The sequence below is a fragment of the Micromys minutus genome (genome assembly GCF_963924665.1).
Source record: "Micromys minutus genome assembly, chromosome: 32".
Classification (NCBI taxonomy): domain Eukaryota; kingdom Metazoa; phylum Chordata; class Mammalia; order Rodentia; family Muridae; genus Micromys; species Micromys minutus.
The window spans coordinates 4990023-5009309 of record NC_137967.1 but is presented as its reverse complement, the minus strand read 5'-3'; the positions used below and the strand labels follow the sequence as shown (position 1 = coordinate 5009309).

At 51.9% G+C, this 19287-nt stretch overlaps 2 protein-coding genes across 3 annotated transcripts; one reads left to right on the top strand and one right to left on the bottom strand.

Annotated features, from left to right (window-relative positions):
- Window positions 1–301: 301 nt before the first annotated feature.
- Window positions 302–7932, bottom strand: PRRG2 (proline rich and Gla domain 2). Of its 2 annotated transcripts, XM_080909227.1 has the most exons (8): window positions 7896–7932; window positions 7121–7184; window positions 6398–6549; window positions 5922–6103; window positions 5699–5738; window positions 2324–2465; window positions 1212–1346; window positions 302–867 (listed from the first exon to the last, which is right to left on the bottom strand). In XM_080909227.1, the coding sequence occupies exons 3-8, from the start codon at window positions 6480–6482 to the stop codon at window positions 849–851; spliced, it is 603 nt and encodes a 200-aa protein (XP_080765353.1). In that variant the 5' UTR covers window positions 6483–6549; window positions 7121–7184; window positions 7896–7932; the 3' UTR covers window positions 302–848. The 2 variants fall into 2 exon arrangements, with proteins under 2 accessions (XP_080765353.1, XP_080765354.1); XM_080909228.1 differs by lacking the exon at window positions 7896–7932 and having other exon boundaries at window positions 7121–7261.
- Window positions 7933–8001: 69 nt separating this feature from the next.
- NOSIP (nitric oxide synthase interacting protein) lies at window positions 8002–18949 on the top strand. Its single transcript, XM_080909220.1, has 9 exons — window positions 8002–8049; window positions 15385–15564; window positions 15842–15947; window positions 16436–16517; window positions 17719–17878; window positions 17958–18076; window positions 18182–18369; window positions 18449–18557; window positions 18845–18949. Exons 2-9 carry the CDS (start codon window positions 15495–15497, stop codon window positions 18914–18916), a joined length of 906 nt encoding a protein of 301 aa, XP_080765346.1. The 5' UTR covers window positions 8002–8049; window positions 15385–15494; the 3' UTR covers window positions 18917–18949.
- Window positions 18950–19287: the final 338 nt, after the last annotated feature.

The window sequence follows — 19287 nt, the reverse complement described above, 5'->3', positions numbered from 1 at the left end:
AGGGGGGAGGGGAAGGGGGGCGGGCGGCGGGGTGTCTGGCTGCGCTCCGCTTCCTCCCACAATCCCGTGCAAATGCAAAAAAAAAAAAAAAAAAAAAAAAAAAGAGAGAGAGAGCGAGAGTGAGCGAGCACTAGCGGAGCCTGGGAGGCGGGGGGAGGGAGGGAGGGAGCAAGTGAGCGCGAGCGCACCAGCGGAGCCTGGGGGTGTAGGGCACAGCGCCTGTACAGAGATATTCAGCTCCACCGCGCGCAAATGCACCCAGTAAGGGGGCTCAGTTCTTTTGCATTTTTATTTTTTCTCATTGTTTCAATTTTGATTTCTTCCACCCCCCTTTCCTTTCTCAAAGGGTTTTTAAGTAGAGGGCAGCTCAGATCAACTCCATTTACCCGGGTGCAACACAAGCGTGACACCCAGCTTACAGTACATTGCAAAAGCGCACCCCCTTTATACTGGATTACGAACCGCCCACATGCCCGAGTGGGGAAATACACGAAGTCAGGCGTGTGCAAGGGCCTGGTTCCCCGCGTGTACGCGCCCCGCGGCACCAGTGGGGTGACAGCCGAGTCACGTCTGGTCCGAGTTTCCCAAAAGGTCTGCCTATTCTTTGGCAGGGCCACTGCTCAGGAGAAGGGGGGGCCACTCGAGGGCCAGGGGAACCGACTCAGCAACAGGATGGTCAGGGACATGCTTGTATGCGTGCCCGGCGGAAAAACGTGTGTCGTGGTAGACCTCGGGTCCGACGACCCTGACGGACACATTGAAGCAGAATCGTCGAAGAACCCGGCAACTTCCGGAATCCACTATGAATCAGGGGCACAGTTCAGGGAGCCCGCGCTCCGAGCAGGTCTTCAGTGAGGCCTTCTGAGGCTATTGGGGATGGAGGGGTTGGGAGTAAATAGTGCAGAGTCAAACATCCCAGCCGCCCCCTCGACCGAGACTACACCGACCCGCCCTTGGTGCCTCAGCCAATCCTCAATCCTGTGAGCACAGGCCCCACCTTCCTGAAAAGCTGCACTATTGCAAGGCTGAGCCACGCCTCTATAGACAATTGCGTAGGGTCCGCCCCGCCCTGCAAGCCCCGCCCCATGTAGGTTTTCCAAAGCACCAAACCCTGCCCTTGGGGACACGCCCCTCCCATGGGGACACGCCCCTCCCACGCGTAGCCTCTCCGCCTCCCTCTGGCCCCACCCAGACAGAATCCCGCCTCCTACCTGGAGTAAGGGGGCGGAGGGGCGTCGTGCACCCCAGAGGCTGCTAAAGCCTGCTCATAGGTGGGAAGGCCTGGGGGCAACGGTGGAGACGGAGGCGGAGGCGTCGTTGGACTTAAAGGGATGATAAGGCCGGTTCTGGGGACAGAAAAAGTGTGGTTAGTGTAAAACCTACATTGTAGTTGGAGACAAGGGGGTCAGCGGTTCCCTTCAGCTGCACTTGCTGAAGACCGAGGTTCCTGTTCCAGCACCCACATGGCTGATCATACCCATCTATAACACTCCAGTCCTGGAGGAGCCGACACCCTCTTCTGACCTTTGATGGCACCAGGCACATAAGAGAAAACTTTAAAAGAAATGAATAAAAAGAAACCTACAAGACCAACGGGTTACAAAACCAGAAATAGAGAAACATCGGGCGGACAGACAACAGAAACAGACAAGGAGGTCCACACAGACACGAACACAACACAGGAACATTTAGTCCCAAAATTCCCCAAACCCAGTCTTTGAGGCAAGGTTCCCCAAGTCTGGCTTCAAAACTTCCAACAATCCTTCAGCCCAGCCTCCGGAGCATCAGGGTTGCCTGTGTGAGCTGCCACACCCAGCTTCCAAACCCATTCTTTACATCGTATTGTGATATTTAAATTTCGGTTATGTATTCTCTGTGTATGCACATATCACCACACTCAAAGGACAACACGGGGGAGTGTGTCTCCTTTCACTATGTGGGTCCTAATGTTGTTGTCACAGTTGGGAGAGCAAACTCCTTTACCCACTAAGCCATCTTGATGGACCTTCCCAAGTGCTAGGGCCACCACACCTGCCTGCCAGGTGCAGATTTACCCACAGTGATGACTTCACTGAAACCTGGCAGTCAAATGACTGACAGGTATCAACTGCCAAAAGCACCATTGCCTGCTGGGTAGACCAACAGAAATGGCAGCCTTACACTCCACGGGCTGTGTCTTGAGACTCTTCATCACTGGTCTCCTGCCCCAAGCTTCAGCCCCGCCTCCCAGCCCCCCCCCCCCCCCCGCGTCCTCAGATCAAGCTCAGATCCCACCCCCTTCCCTCCCCCTCCTGTATCCCCCTCCTCCTGGAAGGCTTCTTACTCTTGCAGACAGGACTCCTGGACTCTAAGACGCCGCCGTCGATATTGCAGATACCAAAAGGCTCCCAAGCCAGCTAACACGATGAGCAGGATTCCAGAGGTCAGTCCCACCGCCAGGCCTGCCACATCCACCCGTCCACGCCCTGTGGGCAGAGGGCATCACGGATTCAGTACTTCCACCTCCTCCAACCTTTCAATCCCCTTCCGAAAGGCATGGGCTGAGCCCCTAGGCAAATCTGAGGTCCCTTCCGGCTCCTGTGGCGTCAGGCAATAAACAAGACCTCCTCCGAGCCTCAGTTTCCTGTGCCCCAGAATGGGCTCATGACCCCTGCCAGGAGCTTAGGGAAACCCACGTGGATCTGAGTAGGGGATGAAGATCTAGACCTGTTATCTCAGCCACTGTGAAAGCAAAGGGAGGAATCCAGGTTGGAAGACATCCGACAGTGAATTCAAGGTCAGCCTGGGCAAGTTCGTGAGGCCAGGTCACAAAACAGGAAATGAAGAGAATTTGTGATGAGTGCTCAGTGGTAGAGCAGCTGGGCAAAATGAATACATAGGACCCTGGGTCCATCCCCACCACTGGGAGGAGAAGGAAGAGAAAAACAAGCATCTTCTACTTAAACTGAACTTTGAAGGACACAGGAGGAAGGGAAGGCTTCAGCATTTACAATGATAGAAAGACCTCACTTAACAACTGATAAATTAGGGGACACCCTGAAATCCTGAGGTGTTGAACTTACCTGAAGCCATGCCTAAGGTACGGACCCTTTCAACAAACAGGAAGCAAACGAGACTTCAATGTCCTATCTGCAATCTGATTTGTTTGCCTTGGCTCTTTTTACTTTTAAATAATTTTATATAGTTTTTGTCATGTTGAAGACTGAACTTCTAGGGGTTTTGTTGTTGTTTTGGGGGTTTTTTGTTTCTTTGTTCGTTTTTTTGAGACAGAGTTTCTCCTTGTAGCTCAGGATGTCCTTCTGGATCTATGTAGACCAAGCTGGCCTTGAACTCCAAGTGCCTCTGAGTGCTGCAATTAAAGGCATGGGTCATCATGGCCCAGCCAGAAATTTTTAAATATACTTATCCTGTGTGTTAAGGTGATTTGCTTGTATATGTGCCTTTATACCACGTGAATGACTGGTACCCACAAAGGCTAGAAAAGAGAAGTGGCCGTAGCTCTCCTGGAACTGGAGAGTTAGAGATGAGATTAAACATGTATGTCACCACTGGCCCAGGGAACACCTAGCTTTAAAAAGAGATTTGATTTATGGGCTGGAAAGATGGCTCAGCCGTTAAGAGCACTGATTGCTCTTCCTGGGGCCCTGAGTTCAAATCCCAGCAACCACATGGTGGCTCACAACCATCTGAAATGGGATCCAACGCCCTCTTCTGGTGTGTCTGAAGACAGCCACAGTGTTATTTATAATAAATAAATAAATCTTTAAGTAAATAAACAAAAAGAGATTTATATTATTTTATGTATATGAACTACATTCATACCTGGTGCAGTAAGAGGCCAGAACAGGATGCTGGATCCCCAGGAACTGCAGCGGATTATGTGACCATTATACTGGCGCTGGGGACCTGACCCTAGATCCTCAACTGGCAAGAAGACTCTTAAGTCCTAAGTCATCTCTCCAGCCTCTTGATTTCCCAGAAGATCTATTTAATTATTCTATTGTCATCAGTGTGTAGGTGTTGGGGGAGCAGGTATATATGTGTGTGGATGCTCACAGAGGTCAAAGGAAGACACTGGATCCTCTGCATCTGCTAGAATTACCACCAGTTGTGAGCGGCACCCAACTAGGGTCCTAGGAACCAAACTCCAGTATTCTGCAGTTGAAGAAAGCACTCTTAAGGGCTGTGGCATCTCTCTAGCCCTTACTGCTATATATATATATGTATATATATGTATGTGTATATATGTGTGTATCTGTGTGTATATACAGTGTATATACAGTACAGGCACCTCAGTTCAACCTTAAATGTGTTCCCCAAGGGACACATATTTTTGGTTAATTTTTATTCAATTGTTTATATGTGTACATCCATGTGCATCTGTGTGTAGGGGCACCTGAGTGCCACATGTATGTAGAGAACAGAGGACAGCTTCCAGAAATCAGTTCTCCCCTTCTCCCATGTGGTGTCTGGGGACTGAGCTCCTCTCACTGGCCTACTTCAGAAGAACTGGGCTCACTGATTTAGGGAGGCTGCTTGGCCTGTGAGTCCTGTGGTCCCTCCCTTCTGCCTCTCCTCTCAAACAGTGGGACTCCAAAGGTGCACTCGAAGCTTCCTCCTGTAGATTCTGGGGATCCCACTCAGGTCCTCCGGTTGCATGGCTAGCACTTTACCGACTGAGACATCACGCCAGCTCCTGGTTTTGTTTTATTGAGACAGGGAGTCTCAAGCTGACCTCAGACTTGACATGTAGCAGAGGCTGGCCTTGAACTCACAATGTTTCTGCTTCAGCCTCTGGAGTAACTGGGATTGCAAGGCCACTGGCCATCAGATCTGACTACCTGCCGTCCCCACCCCATCCCTGCTTTTAGCTTGAAGTGAGAAGACAGGTCTCCCAAAATCTGGCAGATTTCAGGTGATTCAAGGAGCCACTAGGTCTTGTTAAGATTGTTGAAAAGGAGCTGTCTCCCCTAGCAACCAGTTTCACTGTTAGGACTCTAGTACAGACCAAGGGCCTGTTGCTAAGGTGCATCCACCCCTAGCAACCAAGCCATGAGGGGGTGGGGCAGCTGGTGCCCAGAGGGGGGTCCTCCAGCTGGGCAGGAGGCCCTGGTCCTCCAGCTAGGTAAGGTTGCTAGGGAGAAGGCCTCCTTAGCAACCATCCTGACTGTGGCTGGCAAGGAGCTGTGGGGGAGGGGGACAGCAGCCAGGTAGTGTTTCTGGCTTCCTCTGTCTGGCCTGGCCTGGCCAGGGCCCTGTTGCTAAGGAGCAGCCCCCCTTAGCAACAAAGCTCAAGCCAAGATGAGGGCTTTAGAACTCAGAGGAGGGGCTAGGGTGGGCAAACTGGACAGGTGAGAATGGCCAGGCTTCCTGCCTTAGCTCTGTTGCTAGGTAACAGCCCCACTAGCAACCAAGATGCTTGTAAGGGGCTGGGGCTCTGGACTCTAAGGAAGGGCCCCAGGTGAGTTTGTCCCTCTGATGGGCCCTTCGACAATAACTCTCTCTACCATCTGCTCACCCACATGTCCCTCTCTTATGAATGTGAACACAGTGTGCTGGGTTTCTCAGACAAGGGCCATAGCAAAAGCAGAGAGACACCTTGTCAGTCATCTCTGGACAGCATGTGATTGGAGGAAAGGTGGTTCTGGTTAAAGGCTGCTTTGCCAACACTGAACTGGAAAGGACTGAGGTCACTCACCTCCTTTGCCATTGTACGTATAGCTTTCCCAGAAGCGTTCCTAGGGTTGGAGAAGAGAAAGGTAGGAACTAAACACGTAAAGTCACGGCCCTGCCCCCAAACAGTCCACCCCAATATAAGACCCAGGAAGGTGAGGAGGGACCTGAAGTCTGGAGGCCTGTGATTCTTAACACCTAGAGAAGGCAGGCAGGCACTTGATGCCAGGGTCCTCTAAGGCACTCACCGTCAGTGTGTTGTCCTCAAAGTACTCCCGGGCCTCCTCCCAGGAGCACCTCTCCTCCAGACACTCCCGTTCCAGGTTCCCAGGGGTCAGCAACTCCAGGTCCCAGTGGTTAGCGCGAGGAAAACGCCTGCGGCCGACTAAGAAACTCTGGGCCTCTGGGGGATCCAGGAAGACGTCAAGAACTAAAGACATCAGAGTCAAAAGCAGAATTTTTAGGATTGAGGACAAAGAAGACAAAGAACTATGGGGTTCTAGGGGTGTGGGCCAGGCTTGGAGAACCCTGAGCAAGATGAGCCAGGGTTTGCACCATTGGGTATGAAGGAGGAAGACTGGAGTCTTTATTTCTGAAGCAGGGGTTGGCCTTGTGGGTCTGAGAGAAGAAGCTGGGGCATAGATCCTAGAATCTGAGGTGAGGAAGAAGAGTCAGGAAGCCAGGAAGTATTCTGGCTGGGGAAGGTTGTTCCCCTAACGCTCACCTTGGTTTTCTTCTCTATGAGGTAAGGTGTCCAGGCAGGCGGCCAATCCCATATAGACTAAGAGCAGGGAAGGATGGCTCCTCATATTGTGTGGACTCCCAGGTGACAGATGCCTCAGCAGAGCTGTGAGGTCAGGACTCCCTGCCCAGACTCTACAGTCATGAATGAAGATGAAAGCAAGCACTCACCCTGTATCCCCATGCCAGACACCATGGGTCTTTATCCGCTCATCTCAATTTTTAAACCAGTCCTATGACTCTTGCATTTTATAGGCAAGGAAACTGTTACCAGGTGGTAAAAGTACTTGCCTATTGTACCAGGTATTCGAATGTTGGAGGAGGACTTTGGAGGTGTTAGTACTCTCCCAGTGATGAGCACAGAGTTGCTGAGGCTATCTTTCTACACCTAGCACCCATCACAAGTCTGACAACACATCGTAGGCATTTAAAACAGGCTCATCAGTCCTGATCCCTTCCAACCCAGCAGATTACTTATATTCCAAGCCAACCTCCCTCTGCTATTACCTCACTGAACCTCAGAGATCAAAGACTACAGTACAGACCAGGTCCTATATTTCTAGGTCTTAAAGGCTTCAGGGGATAGAGCCCTGGGGACCCACAGCCTAGTTCTTGGGGTCCCAAGTTTCTAGATCCCAATACTGTGGGGAGTCAGGACACCAGATCACTTGCCCACAAGTTTCTCTGGGAGCATTCATTCACTTACCTGCCCAGGGCTGGGAGGCCTGTTCTTTTCTTCAGTGAAGACCCTCTGGGTTAGCAGTAGCCAGCTGTGCAAAGGGAGAAGGGAGAGGGGAGGGGAGAGGGAGGAGGGGTGCTCTACCTCGGTTACTAGGCCCGATCTGATCTGGCTACTGGCAGGGGGCGGGGCTACTGATTACCTGCTTTGGGAGGGACTCAGGTAAGGGACAAAGTACTTAAAGGGACCATAGGATCAAGAACTTCAGTGCCACTGCCCCACACAGAAGAAGCAATGCTTCCCTACACTATAGAGGGATCTAGGGGACTTTATTCGTCTCTTCCCCCTCCTTTTCCAGCCAGAGTCTCTCTATATAGATCACTTGCTTGGCTGAGCCAGGAAAATAAATCTTAGGTCTCTAGAGATCTACCAACTGGTGGGAACGGAATGCTTTGGTTCCTGAAATAACTGGGCGGTACCACAATAAATCTGTTTCCTGAAGGTAACTTGAACAGTTTAACCTCGTGATCTTTGATTATTGCTTTTTCTCATTTAATCGTCTCTTAAGATGCGTCAGGAAAAAAAAATGCGTATATATTTGGGGAACTGGATATCAGACTCTTCGGGTGACGGAGTTAGTCCCTAAACTCAAACTTCAAGAGACTCAAAGCAACTGCCCCGCTTGGGGAATGCGTAGTACAGGCTAAGGTGTCTCCGAAAGTCAAGCCACTTTCGCTCACCGGAACCTTCGAGTTGACACTCACGTTTCCGGGGGGATGGAAGAAAAGAAGAAAGCACTTACCAAGCCAGGCGAAGCGCCTCCGCAGCTAGGGGCAGAGTTATTTCCGGTTTCCTACTGCCGGGCGGAAGTGGGAGGAGTGGTGATTTAAAAACAATACTCTTTTCCGGTTCGGGACAGAGTTGAAGCGACGACAGGTCGGATAACCGTTTTTGAGGTAAGCTGCAGGCGGTGAGGGTCAAGTCGCTAACATCCTTTCTTGTGGGAGATATTTGGAGTTTTGAGGTATGTAGGATAAGGTTTCCGTACTCCAACTCCCTGTCAATCATTAATCGAGCGCTCTTGAGCTAAGTTGGAAGAGGAACTACATTTCCCAGGGTGCCCCGTAAAGTCTCCTTCATCCTGGCTGGTAATAGAAAATGAGTTCCGCAGTCAAGGAGCGACCTGGCCCCGTAAGCAGAGAAATTCGGGACTTCCCCGGATTTGTGAGAGTTGAGATCGGATTCCTTAATCGGTTTCAGTTTCCTAGACAGTGGTGAGGAGCGTAATGATCAGTAGTGATTTGAGCCCTTGAAGACTCCTTAAAGAAAGTAAATTATTTTATTTCATTTGAGACAGTCTCATTCTGTATGTAGCTCTTGCTGTTCTAGAACTCCCTATGTAGTTAGTCTCAAACGCAGAGGTCCACCGGCCTCTGCCGCCCAAGTGTTGAGATTAAAAGTGTGCACCACCACACCCGGCCACATTTACATACATATACACACATTATTCGTTTTTGTTTTGTAAGACAAGGTTTTTCTGTGTGGCAGCCCAAATCTGTCAAATCTGTCACTTTGTAGATCAATCCTGCCTCTGCCTCCTGAGTGTTGGGATTAAAGGCGTGTACCACCACCCTGGCGCTTTTTTTTTTTTTTTTAGTTTTTTGTTTTGGTATTGAGACAAGGTGGCTTGTAGTCCAGGATGCATCAAATTTCACTATATATTTTTGTATCTTTGTAGGAAGATTAAGATTTATGTAAAGTAATGGGAGGGGGGATATGTGTGGGATAAGGGGGCATGATGTGAAATTCACAAAGAACCAATAAAACATTTTTAAAGTGTGGGGCATTTGAAAACTCCCCCCTCCCCCAAAAAAGATTTATTTAAATGGGTGTGGTGAAGACATCTTTAATCCCAGCATTGGGGAGGCAAGATAGGTGGATCTCCCTGAATGTCAGGCCAGCCTGGCCTACATACAGAGTTCCGGGCCAGCCAGGGCTACATAGTGAGACACTGTCCTAAAAAGAAAAGAAAGGAAAGGACTTAATTTTATTTTCTGTAAATGAGTGTTTTGTGTGTTTTTATGATTGTGCACCCCATGTGAATGGAGTGCCTACAGGGGCCAGAAGGCCATCAGACCCCCTAGAACTGGAGTTCCAGACAGTTGTGAGCAGCCATTGTGTGTTAGGTATCAAACCCAGGTTCTCCGGAAGAACAGCCAGTGCTTTTAGCCACAGTGCCGTCTCTCCAGCTTCTTAATCTGTTTTGTTTTGTTTTGTTTTGTTGAGACAGGCAAGCCTGGTACTGAAATTACAAGCAGCACTCACCACTCCTGGCTCTTGTTCTTGTTTTCAATGCAGTTTATTGGGATATAATTTCACACACTGTGTACTTACCCACTTACAGCAAACAATTCAGCGGTTTGTAGTATACTCCCAGAACTGTAATGACCTCACCACTAACAGTTTCAGAGCATGTTCTCTGGGTGCCGCGCCACACCTGCATTCGTCAGTCCTGGGGAACCAGATGCTTCAGACGTGTCATTACCCAGTAGGTAGAGGCTGCAGAATCCAAGGTTCAGGCCATCCTCGGATGCATAGAGAATCAGAGGCCTGGGCTCCACGAGCTACCTCTCAAAACAGTTTTAGGACTTGGTTAATACCCTCCAAGAGAAATCTTGCCCTACATTCTTTGCCACCTCCTGTCTTTCTCACCCCCAGTCCTTATGCAACCCTACAGGATATGGGCTTTTGTGACTGGCTTCTCTCCCACATTGTGTTGTTTCTAGGTCTGCCCGTGTTATAGCCCGATACCCTGTTTTCAGATGAATAGTCTGTTGTGTGAGATATAACACCCTTTATTTCTGCATCAATTGATGGGCCTTTAGACTTGTGCCTACTTTTTGGCTCTAAGAGGTGCTGCTGTGAGCATTTGTATCCGAGGCTTGTACGGATGCCTTCTTTCACTCATGGGGAGTAAGATCAGTGGGTTGGTTCTTTCACCTCACCAGTGGAACACCCAAGAGCGTGTGTTGTCCTGGTCTCTCCACCTCTTCATTCTCATTCTTGACTGTTGTTTCGTTACTCCTGGGGCCAAGTACCATGTCTGGCTGTACTGGGTTTTGACCTGGGTGCGGGGATATGAACTCAGATCTCAAGGCCCCAAGGATTGAGGCTAGGGGAGTCTCCATGGGGAGAGAGGGGTGGAGAAAGGGGAGAGAGAGAAAGAGAGAGAGACCACAGTGTCTGGATGATATGTAATTGAGCCATGCCCAAGGCCTGAATATGTGCTCTCAGCCAGGGGCTGCTTTGTTTATTTATGTATTAATAATTTATCACTACTACTGCCACTTTGGTTTTTAGAGACAGGGTTTCTCTGTGTAGTCCTGCTGTCCTGGAAACCACTCTGTAAGCCAGGCTGACAGGGTCTCACTATCTAGTCTACACTGGCCTTGAACTCCTGATTCTCCTCTACTGATAGGTTATTTCTTCCCAGCTGGTGAAATTCAATTCAATTTGAACCAATTCAAGCCAGATTAGATTATATTAAAGGCAAGTTTATTGGGAAACTGCTCTCTGGTAGGCGAGTTCACTGGTACCAAGGATTGAGGCCAGGGGAGTAGCCAAGGGGTAGGGGGGAGGAAAGAAAAAGTTCAAGGTTGGGGGCAGAGTATATCAAGTAGGGACTGGGGGATGCTGGGAGAACCTGGAGGCCAGGTCTGCTTTGATGTGGAAAAATATGCATCTCAGTCCTTTCTCCCTTGTCAGAAACCCAACATCTCCCTCCTGGTTACATGTTGCCACTGTAGTTGGCCAGTCTGTCTTCTTTGTTTTTAAGATTTATTTATTATATATGATATATATGAATACACCGTTGCTGTCTTCAGACAGATCAGAAGAGGGCAGCAGATCCCATTACGGATGGTTGTGAACCACCATGTGGTTGCTGGGAACTGAACTCAGGACCTCTGGAAGAGCAGTCAGTGCTCTTAACCGCTGAGCCATCTCTCCAGCCCATATGTGTCCATTCAGTCGGCTATCTGAGTATCCAAAGCCTCCAAACCTCGTGTGGCCTCAGAAATTAAACTGCACAGCATAAGGGAATAAAAATAAAATCATGGCAAACCCCATAATACCAGAGATAGGGGTGTGGGCTTCTGGAAGGACATTAGCAGCCTCAGCATCTGGAGTCCTAGATCTTTTATAGTCCTCTGCTCTGAGCAGGTCCTGGGCAAAGGAGACCCTTTAGGGGACAGATGGGAGAGTGACCGTGGTACCACAGCCAGCACTCCGGCCTGGAGAGATGGCTCAGCTCTTTTTTAAAAAAGTGTTTTGAGACAGGCAGCTCACAATGGCCTGTAACTGTGGCGCTCTCTTCTGAGAGATCACCCTGTTCTGGCCTATTTCGGCATCTGCATTCACATGTTGGTACACACAGAGACACACACTTACATTTTAAAAACGGGGGAGGGGCTGGAGAGATGGCTCAGAGGTTAAGACCATTGGTTGCTCTTCTCAAAGGTCCTGAGTTCAAGGCCTACAACCACACATGGTGGGTCACAACCACCTATAGTAAGATCTGGCGCCCTCTTCTGGTCTGCAGGCGTACTCACAGGCAGGAAAAATAAAACTGGGTGTGGTAGCACTTGCCTCTAATCTCAGCTCTCGGGGAAACTCTGAGCGCCCAGGAGACATAGGCATGGATCTCTGAGTTTGAGGCCAGCCTCAGCTATAAAGTTAGTTCCAGGACAGCCAGAGCTACACAGAGAAACCCTGTTTCTCAAAACAACACAAAACTAAGTAGAAAACCAAAAACCAAGGTCAACAGAAGGAGGGCAGGATCAGACTGGGCCCCCACTCCTGTCAGAGCAGTGGAGGGGGCCTCCCCTGAGCATCTTGCCGTGGTGTCAGAGAACATACTCAGAATTTCAAGATCAGGGCCAGGTCTGGTGGTCACGCCTCCAGTCCCAGTGGAGGTCAGAGGACAGCTTTCAGGAATCTCTGGTACCACCATGTGGGTTCCTGGTATGGAACTTGGGTCATCAGGTTTTGTGGCAAGCCCCTTTAGGCCCCGAGTCACTCCCTTCGGTTGTTTGGTATTTGAGACAGTGTTTTACCATATATCCACGGCTGGCCAAACGCTCTCTGTGCAAAGATTATTTTATAAATATGAGTGTTTGGCAGGGGTGTGGCTTGTGCCTGAGAATGCGCCTAATGTCTCTGGAGGTCAGAGAGGACATTGGATACCCTGGAATTAGAGGTACAGATGGTGTGAGCCACTGTGTCAGTGCTGGGAGCCGATCCTCTGTGCGAGCAACAAGTGGGGGACGGAGAGAGGACTCCTCTGGTTCTCTTTCCTTGTTTTGTTTTAAAGATTTATTTATTATATGTAAGCACACTGTCGCTGTCTTCAGACACACCAGAAGAGGGCATCGGATCCCATCACAGATGGCTGTGAGCTACCATGTGGTTGCTGGGAATTGAACTCAGAATCTCTGGAAGGGCAGTCAGTGCTCTAATCACTGAACCATCTCTCCAGCCCCTCTGTTCTTTTTCAGAGGACCCAGGTTCAATTCCCAGCACCCAGATGGTAGCTCACAATGTCTTGCCTCCGGTTCCAGGGGATCTGACCCCCTCTTCTGGCCTTGTTTGCATCCAACACACATGTTGTGTGTAGAAGCCATGCAGGCAATGCTCTAGTCTTAAACTTGCTGGGATTGACGAGGGCTGTGGTCTTCGATTGGTTAGACCGTCTTCTCCTTCTGTCCTAGAGATGACATTTCTCAGCTGGCCTGTGCTTAGTGACAGTCACAGGAAACCCTGTGGTGAAGGTGTGAAGAAAAACTGTAACTGCAGTTCCAGGGGATCTGGCTCCTCCTCTGGCCTCTGCAGGCACCAGGCACCCCGAGGGGCACAGACATACATGCAGGCAAAACACCCAGGCACATCAAAATAAATCTTTTTTAAGATCTATTTATTTATTATATATGAGTACACTGTAGCTGTCATCAGACACATCGGATCTCATTACAGATGGTTGTGAGCCACCATGTGGTTGCTGGGATTTGAACTCAGGACCTCTGGAAGAGCAGTCAGTGCTCTTAACCGCTGAGCCATCCCTCCAATCCTGGCTCCAAAGTTAAATGGACCAGTGGGGCTATCCACTTGTCTGTACTGCGGATGAAGGCGGATAAGAAGTTCAAGGCTATCCTCCACCTCATAGGGTAAGAGGCCAGCTGAGGTGTTTTGAGATGGGTGCGGGAATCGTCGGGTACAGCACTGTTGATTGATTGGTCCTTGTAGACAGAACCCTACAGCACACATGTAGAGCTCTAAGTACTGGTATTGCAGGTGTGGGCCACCACATCGAGGGTCCCTGGTTCATCTCTTCCAGGAGCACACACAGAGAGCAGCAGTGGAACTGGCCCAGCAGCTCAGCACACTCAGGGAGGATCCCACCCCATCTTGGGCTCCTGCCTGTGGCTTGCACACTGTAGAAAAGCCTCCTTCTCAGACCCCTATACCTCGTGGGTTTTGTCTTATGTTTTTCCTGTGTGTGTTTGGTTTCCTTGAAGTGTTGTGGTTGACCCCAGGCCTCTTGAGTACTAGGTAGGTGCCCTGTTATTGCAAGAGCTCTATCCCAGCTCTTAGACAGGTTACTCAGGCCAGGATCTGAGATAACGGGCCAGCATTTCATTACCAGGCCTGCCCTGACTTTGTTTCTTATTAAATAAGCAGTTTATTATTCCTCTCTCTCTCTCTCTCTCTCTCTCTGTGTGTGTGTGTGTGTTTTGAATGTGTATTGATAATTTTGGAGCTTTGCTTTCTTTGAAAAACACAGAACTATAAGAATATGTTTTTGTTTTAACCCCAGGTGTTGGGTATGGGGCTGCTTCAGACTGTCCACAGCAGCTGACTGTGGTTTGCCTCGAGCTCTAGCAGAGGCGTGGTTTTGCCAGCTGCAGAGAGTTTCTGCAATTGTGTGACATTTGGACTCTGAGGACTTTTCAGAGGGTGTATAAATGCTAGGGCCCTGAGAGGTGGGGTGGGTTGTTGGTTCTTAGTTTGCTAAGTAGCCAGGCACAGAGACTGAAAGGAAAAGATTAGATATCCTGACCTCAGAGGTCAAACTTGCCCCAAGGAGCTGGATGCCCCTAGTGAGCAGGAAGTAGTTTAATGATGATATCGCCCCCTTTCCAACCCTTTTCCTCCAACCCTCTTCCCCCTATCTAGTGCTGGGGGTGGGAAGGGGCAGAAGGTGGGAGAAAAAGAACCTGCACAGTAGTAAAGACGGCAACACAAGTGAACGGTGGGAAACATCAGAGATGGGTTTAGATCACTGCATTTGGGTTACATCAGCTCCATTTTTGAAGAGGATAATGACGTTACTTAAAAATATCCAGGCTCGAGACATGGCTCAGCGACTAGTAATGATGGCTGCTCTTCTGGACCTGGCTCGGTTTCCCAGCACCCATGGCAGCTCACTGCCACCTGTGACAATGGCTTCAGAGGGTCTGTCACCCTCCTCTGGTCTCCGCAGGCACTGCACGCACATGATGCTCAAGCAAGCAGATAAAATGTTTTTTGGGGAAGACAAGGTTCCAGCGAGAGTGTCTTACATGCATCATGGCTTGTTTGTTTGTTGAGCAGGGTCTCGTGTAGCCCAGGCTGGCCTCCAAACTCACTTTGTAGGTTCAAAGTAATTCAAGGTCACCTTGAGCCCCTTTTTGTTTGTTTAAGTGCACTGGAGTCTTGTCTGCGTGTGTGTCTGTATGAAGGTACCAGAAGCCCTGGAACTGGGTGTGTGCTGTCATGTGGGTACTGGGAATTGAACCCAGGTTCTCTGGAAGAGCATCCAGTGCTCTGAACCCCTGAGCCATCTCTCCAGCCCCTACCTTGAACTCTTTCTCCTGCCTCCCGATGGCTTATTAACTGAAAGGAGAGGCACGTGTGGAGGGCTGGGGGATGCCGTCCAGCATTCGGCGAACCTGCCTAGCACGGAGACCCACACTGCACCCCAAGCACTGCATAAATTGGATGCGGTGGCTCAGCCTGTCTTCCCAGCACTGGAGAGGCTGAGGCAGGAGGTTTGCCTGGAATGCAAGGTCACCTGGGCTCTAGAGGAAGACACTTTTTTTAAAGAGAAAGGTGATGAGCAGAGGTGTTTGAGGCCAGCCTGGGCTACACAGGGAGACTCTGTCTCAGAAACAAAAGGAAGCGGCCCAGGCACTGCCTGGTGATCTGTCCTCGCTCTTGAGACCCACCTTCTGCTGTGGTTTACGGCTGTGTTTTAGGAGAGCTGAACAGACTTCTGGAGCAGGCTACCGACCACAAGCACAGGAGGTGTTCACATCCTGTGTGAGCGTCCTGTGGTCACCTTGCCACCTCCCCCTCCTTGGACAAGATGACTCGGCACGGCAAGAACTGCACGGCGGGGGCTGTCTACACCTACCATGAGAAGAAGAAGGACACAGGTACCGTCTGGGACCTCCCTTCCGTGTCACCCTCTGCGAGGTGCTGTTCTGCCCCCTCTATACTAATGATGGTGACCATAGGCAAAGTGACCCATGTGGCCTATCTAACACACACCATCCCATGTCGGGTCCTTTCCTCCTCACCCCACTGCCAGGAACGAAGGCTGACTTAGCCATGCCTTTCTCAGGCTCTGACAAACCTGCACATTTCTCTGGGACGCTCTGTGGAGGGCATGTTCCCACCCCTCTCTTCACCATCACCGTGTTCTGTCCCCAGCGGCCTCAGGCTATGGGACCCAGAACATTCGGCTGAGCCGGGATGCCGTGAAGGACTTTGACTGCTGCTGTCTCTCTCTGCAGCCCTGCCATGACCCTGTGGTCACGTAAGCTGGGGAGGGGCGGAGGGGCAGCTGGTGTGTGTGGGTTTAGCAGACCTCAGAGCCTCGGAGTCCTCACCAGAGGCGGAGAGAGCGAGCTCGCTGCTAGTAGCTGGGGCTGGCTCGGGGTAGAGTGCTTTCTTAGCGTGCAGGAAGCTCCGGGTCCATCCCAGCACCGGTGTGATGCACACCCGTCACCCCAGCACTCAGGCAGTGCAGACAGGAAGACAAGGTCTGAGGCAAGCCTCGGCTACATAGCAGTGTGAAGCTAGCCCAGGCTGCAGGACATCATGTCTCAAAAGAAAAAGAGACGGGCTGAGGGAGTGCTGTGGCAGACGTCACCTAAGGGTATTGAGTGGTCCCCAGGGCGGTGAGGGAACAGACGCTCTCCTGAATATGCGTGGTGCCAGCCAGTGTGGGGAGGGTACCATCACAGGACGATGGATGAGCAGCTGAGCCCAGGCCCATGTTTTCCTCATCCCCTCTCTCCGCAGCCCAGATGGCTACCTGTATGAAAGGGAGGCGATCCTGGAGTACATCCTACACCAGAAGAAAGAGATTGCCCGGCAGATGAAGGTGAGGCTGAGGAGAGGAGGGCCGCAGTGTCTGATGTCAGCTCCGTTCGCCTGGGGTGCACCTGCTAACCCTACCCTAGGACCCTGCGACCCCGTGTGCCCTCCTGCTTCCTCCTGTGTCCCCACTGAAGTGCAGCCCACAGGAACATCGTCCCTGCTCTCCTCAGCTCCAGGCTCTCAGCAGAGGCTTGTCGGCCTGTGTGCTGTGGTGTCCTCATCTGCACAGAGGCTGCTGGGGTGAACTCAGGGTGCCACAGAGCAAATGGAAGACACAGATAGATAAATGAAGTGCCTACTGTGACCCAGGCCCATCAGCCCAGGGACAGGCACACAGGGAGGGACAGGCACACAGGGAGGGACAGGCACGCAGGGAGGGACACACTGTGTCAGGCCCCTTCCTTTGTCTCTGTTTTGGACCAGGCATGAACCCAGGGAGGGCCTCACAGGCCTCAGGCTTGTAGCCTTCTGCTGTCCTCCTGCTCACACATGCTCAGCACTTGCTCCCCAGACTCCGTGCACAGCCCAGGGCCAGCCAGACTCTCCCTTACCTCGGTGCCCCCGTCGGAGGCCTTCATGGCCTCGGCCTTTGTTACCTTCACCACCTCAGCTGGGTGACCCGGGGAGTCTCCAGAGCTGACTGCTTGGCACCTGCTAGGTGCCAGGCAGGACTGGGCAAGGGGCACACATTCCCCACCTGTTCTGGTCACATAGGGCCCAGCACACTGTACTACTTACATTGCCGAGTCAGGTTCCCCTACCCCCACGGCAGGACGGGCTCGCCGGCTAGCCAGCGTGCTGTGTTGTGACTGCCATGTTCCTGTCAGTCTAGGCACTTTAGAAACTTCACCTTGTGGCTGGAGAAGTGGCTCGGTGTGGAGTGTTTGGTTAGTGTGCATGAAGCCCTAGTCCCACCTCCAGCACGGATAACCAGGAATGGTGGTGCATGACTTGGTTGGTGGAAAATCGGGAGTTCAGGGTCACCCATCCTGGGCCACAGGAGCCCCCGGCTCACCTTGAGGAGGCCCGGCCAGCAAGCTGGAGGACTGAGTCCCACACCGAGTAGGAAGCCACAGACTCAGATGCCAGGGCCACGTTATCGAACACATGCATGAGAAACCATTGCCAGTCCTGCCAGAGCTGCTCAGGGCTCTGTCCCCCCACTGCTGGGCCCTGCTATGTGAACACAGGCCCCTCTCCCCCAGGCCTATGAGAAGCAGCGAGGAGCCCGGAGAGAAGAGCAGAAAGAGCTTCAGCGAGCTGCAGCACAGGACCAAGTTCGAGGCTTCCTGGAGAAGGAGGCAGCCATCGTGAGCCGGCCCCTCAACCCCTTCATGCCCAAGACTGCTACCTTGCCCAACACAGGTGACAAAGAATACCTTCCCTTGGTCAGGTCTTTAGAGAGTGGCTTCCTGAGGTGTATCCCCGCTTCTCCCTCCCACAGATGGTGAACAGCCAGGGCCCAGTGTGGGTCCCCTAGGCAAGGACAAGGACAAAGCCCTACCCAGCTTCTGGATTCCCTCACTGACGCCCGAGGCAAAGGCCACCAAGCTGGAAAAACCGGTGAGCTCCCAGTGGCCAGGACTTCTGTCCCTCATGCGCCTTCCACTGTCCACATGGCTGACCCTGACTGTCTCTCTCCCCTGTTGACCCTGCCTCTGCCCCTAGTCCCGCACGGTGACCTGCCCGATGTCCGGGAAGCCACTGCGCATGTCAGACCTGACGTCAGTGCGCTTCACGCAGCTGGACGACTCTGTGGACCGCGTGGGGCTCATTACACGCAGTGAGCGCTACGTTTGTGCAGTGACCCGGGACAGTCTGAGCAATGCCACGCCGTGCGCAGTGCTGCGGCCCTCGTGAGTAGGCGGTGGGGAGAAGAGGCTGGAGGGGTCCGAGGTTCCACAGTGCCGACCTTTGCACCGTCTTCCACTCTAGTGGGGCCGTGGTCACCCTGGAGTGTGTCGAGAAACTGATCCGGAAGGACATGGTGGACCCGGTGACTGGGGACACGCTGACAGAGCGCGACATCATTGTGCTGCAGCGGGTGAGTTACCATTAGCTCACCCCGCCCCCTGACCGCCCATGTTATTCCTCCCACACACTGTTGGTTCCCCCACAACACCTTGCGTTTTTTTCTTTCTAATGCCCCATCCTCCTCCGCCCATGGGCTCCTCCCCTTTGTCAAAGGCACCCCCACTGTCCAAACTTTTCTATGTCCTGAACGCCCTCCATTTCCTGCCCTGGGACGAGACAGAACCACCACTGCTGCCTGGAGCCCAGCCTGTCAGAACCTGTCAGAATCTCTAGCTTGTTCTTCTCCCTCCTCCCCAGGGCGGCACGGGCTTTGCCGGCTCCGGAGTGAAGCTACAGGCTGAGATGTCCCGGCCGGTGATGCAGGCCTGAACCATGACCCGATAAACCTGGGTGTGAACAGTCTGGATGTCTGGTGTCTCATTGTAGGCGGCCCGAGGTGCGGGCATCCACTCTGAAGCCCTGAGCTCCTGGGAGGGGTGCCCCATCCGACAAGTGTACCTTCAGACTCCTGGTCAGCTACCTGCCAAGACTCCTATACATAGACCTGCCCCCACCCTGTGCCCTTCTCCCAAGCGTCCCCTGCAGACCTGTTACGCACTGCACACTGCCTCGTATGCACTTACCCTACCTCATCTTTCCCTGAACACCTGGAGAGCATCTCTCAAGAGCCAGCTTCCCTGTGGATGCCCAGCTTTCCTCCTTCCCCAACCCTAAATGTTCACAAGAGACACAGCACCCTC

What these genes read in the sequence shown, in the direction of transcription:
- PRRG2 (XM_080909227.1), bottom strand. Translation starts at nt 6,482, where the DNA reads ATGAGGAGCCATCCTTCCCTGCTCTTAGTCTATATGGGATTGGCCGCC. An exon ending in TTGAGGACAACACACTGACG is followed by an intron (nt 5,739 to 5,921) that starts GTGAGTGCCTTA and finishes CTCCAACCCTAG; the next exon opens with GAACGCTTCTGGGAAAGCTA. An exon ending in CAGGAGTCCTGTCTGCAAGA is followed by an intron (nt 1,347 to 2,323) that starts GTAAGAAGCCTT and finishes TTCTGTCCCCAG; the next exon opens with AACCGGCCTTATCATCCCTT.
- NOSIP (XM_080909220.1), top strand. Translation starts at nt 15,495, where the DNA reads ATGACTCGGCACGGCAAGAACTGCACGGCGGGGGCTGTCTACACCTAC. An exon ending in AGATTGCCCGGCAGATGAAG is followed by an intron (nt 16,518 to 17,718) that starts GTGAGGCTGAGG and finishes CCTCTCCCCCAG; the next exon opens with GCCTATGAGAAGCAGCGAGG. An exon ending in TGCTACCTTGCCCAACACAG is followed by an intron (nt 17,879 to 17,957) that starts GTGACAAAGAAT and finishes TCCCTCCCACAG; the next exon opens with ATGGTGAACAGCCAGGGCCC.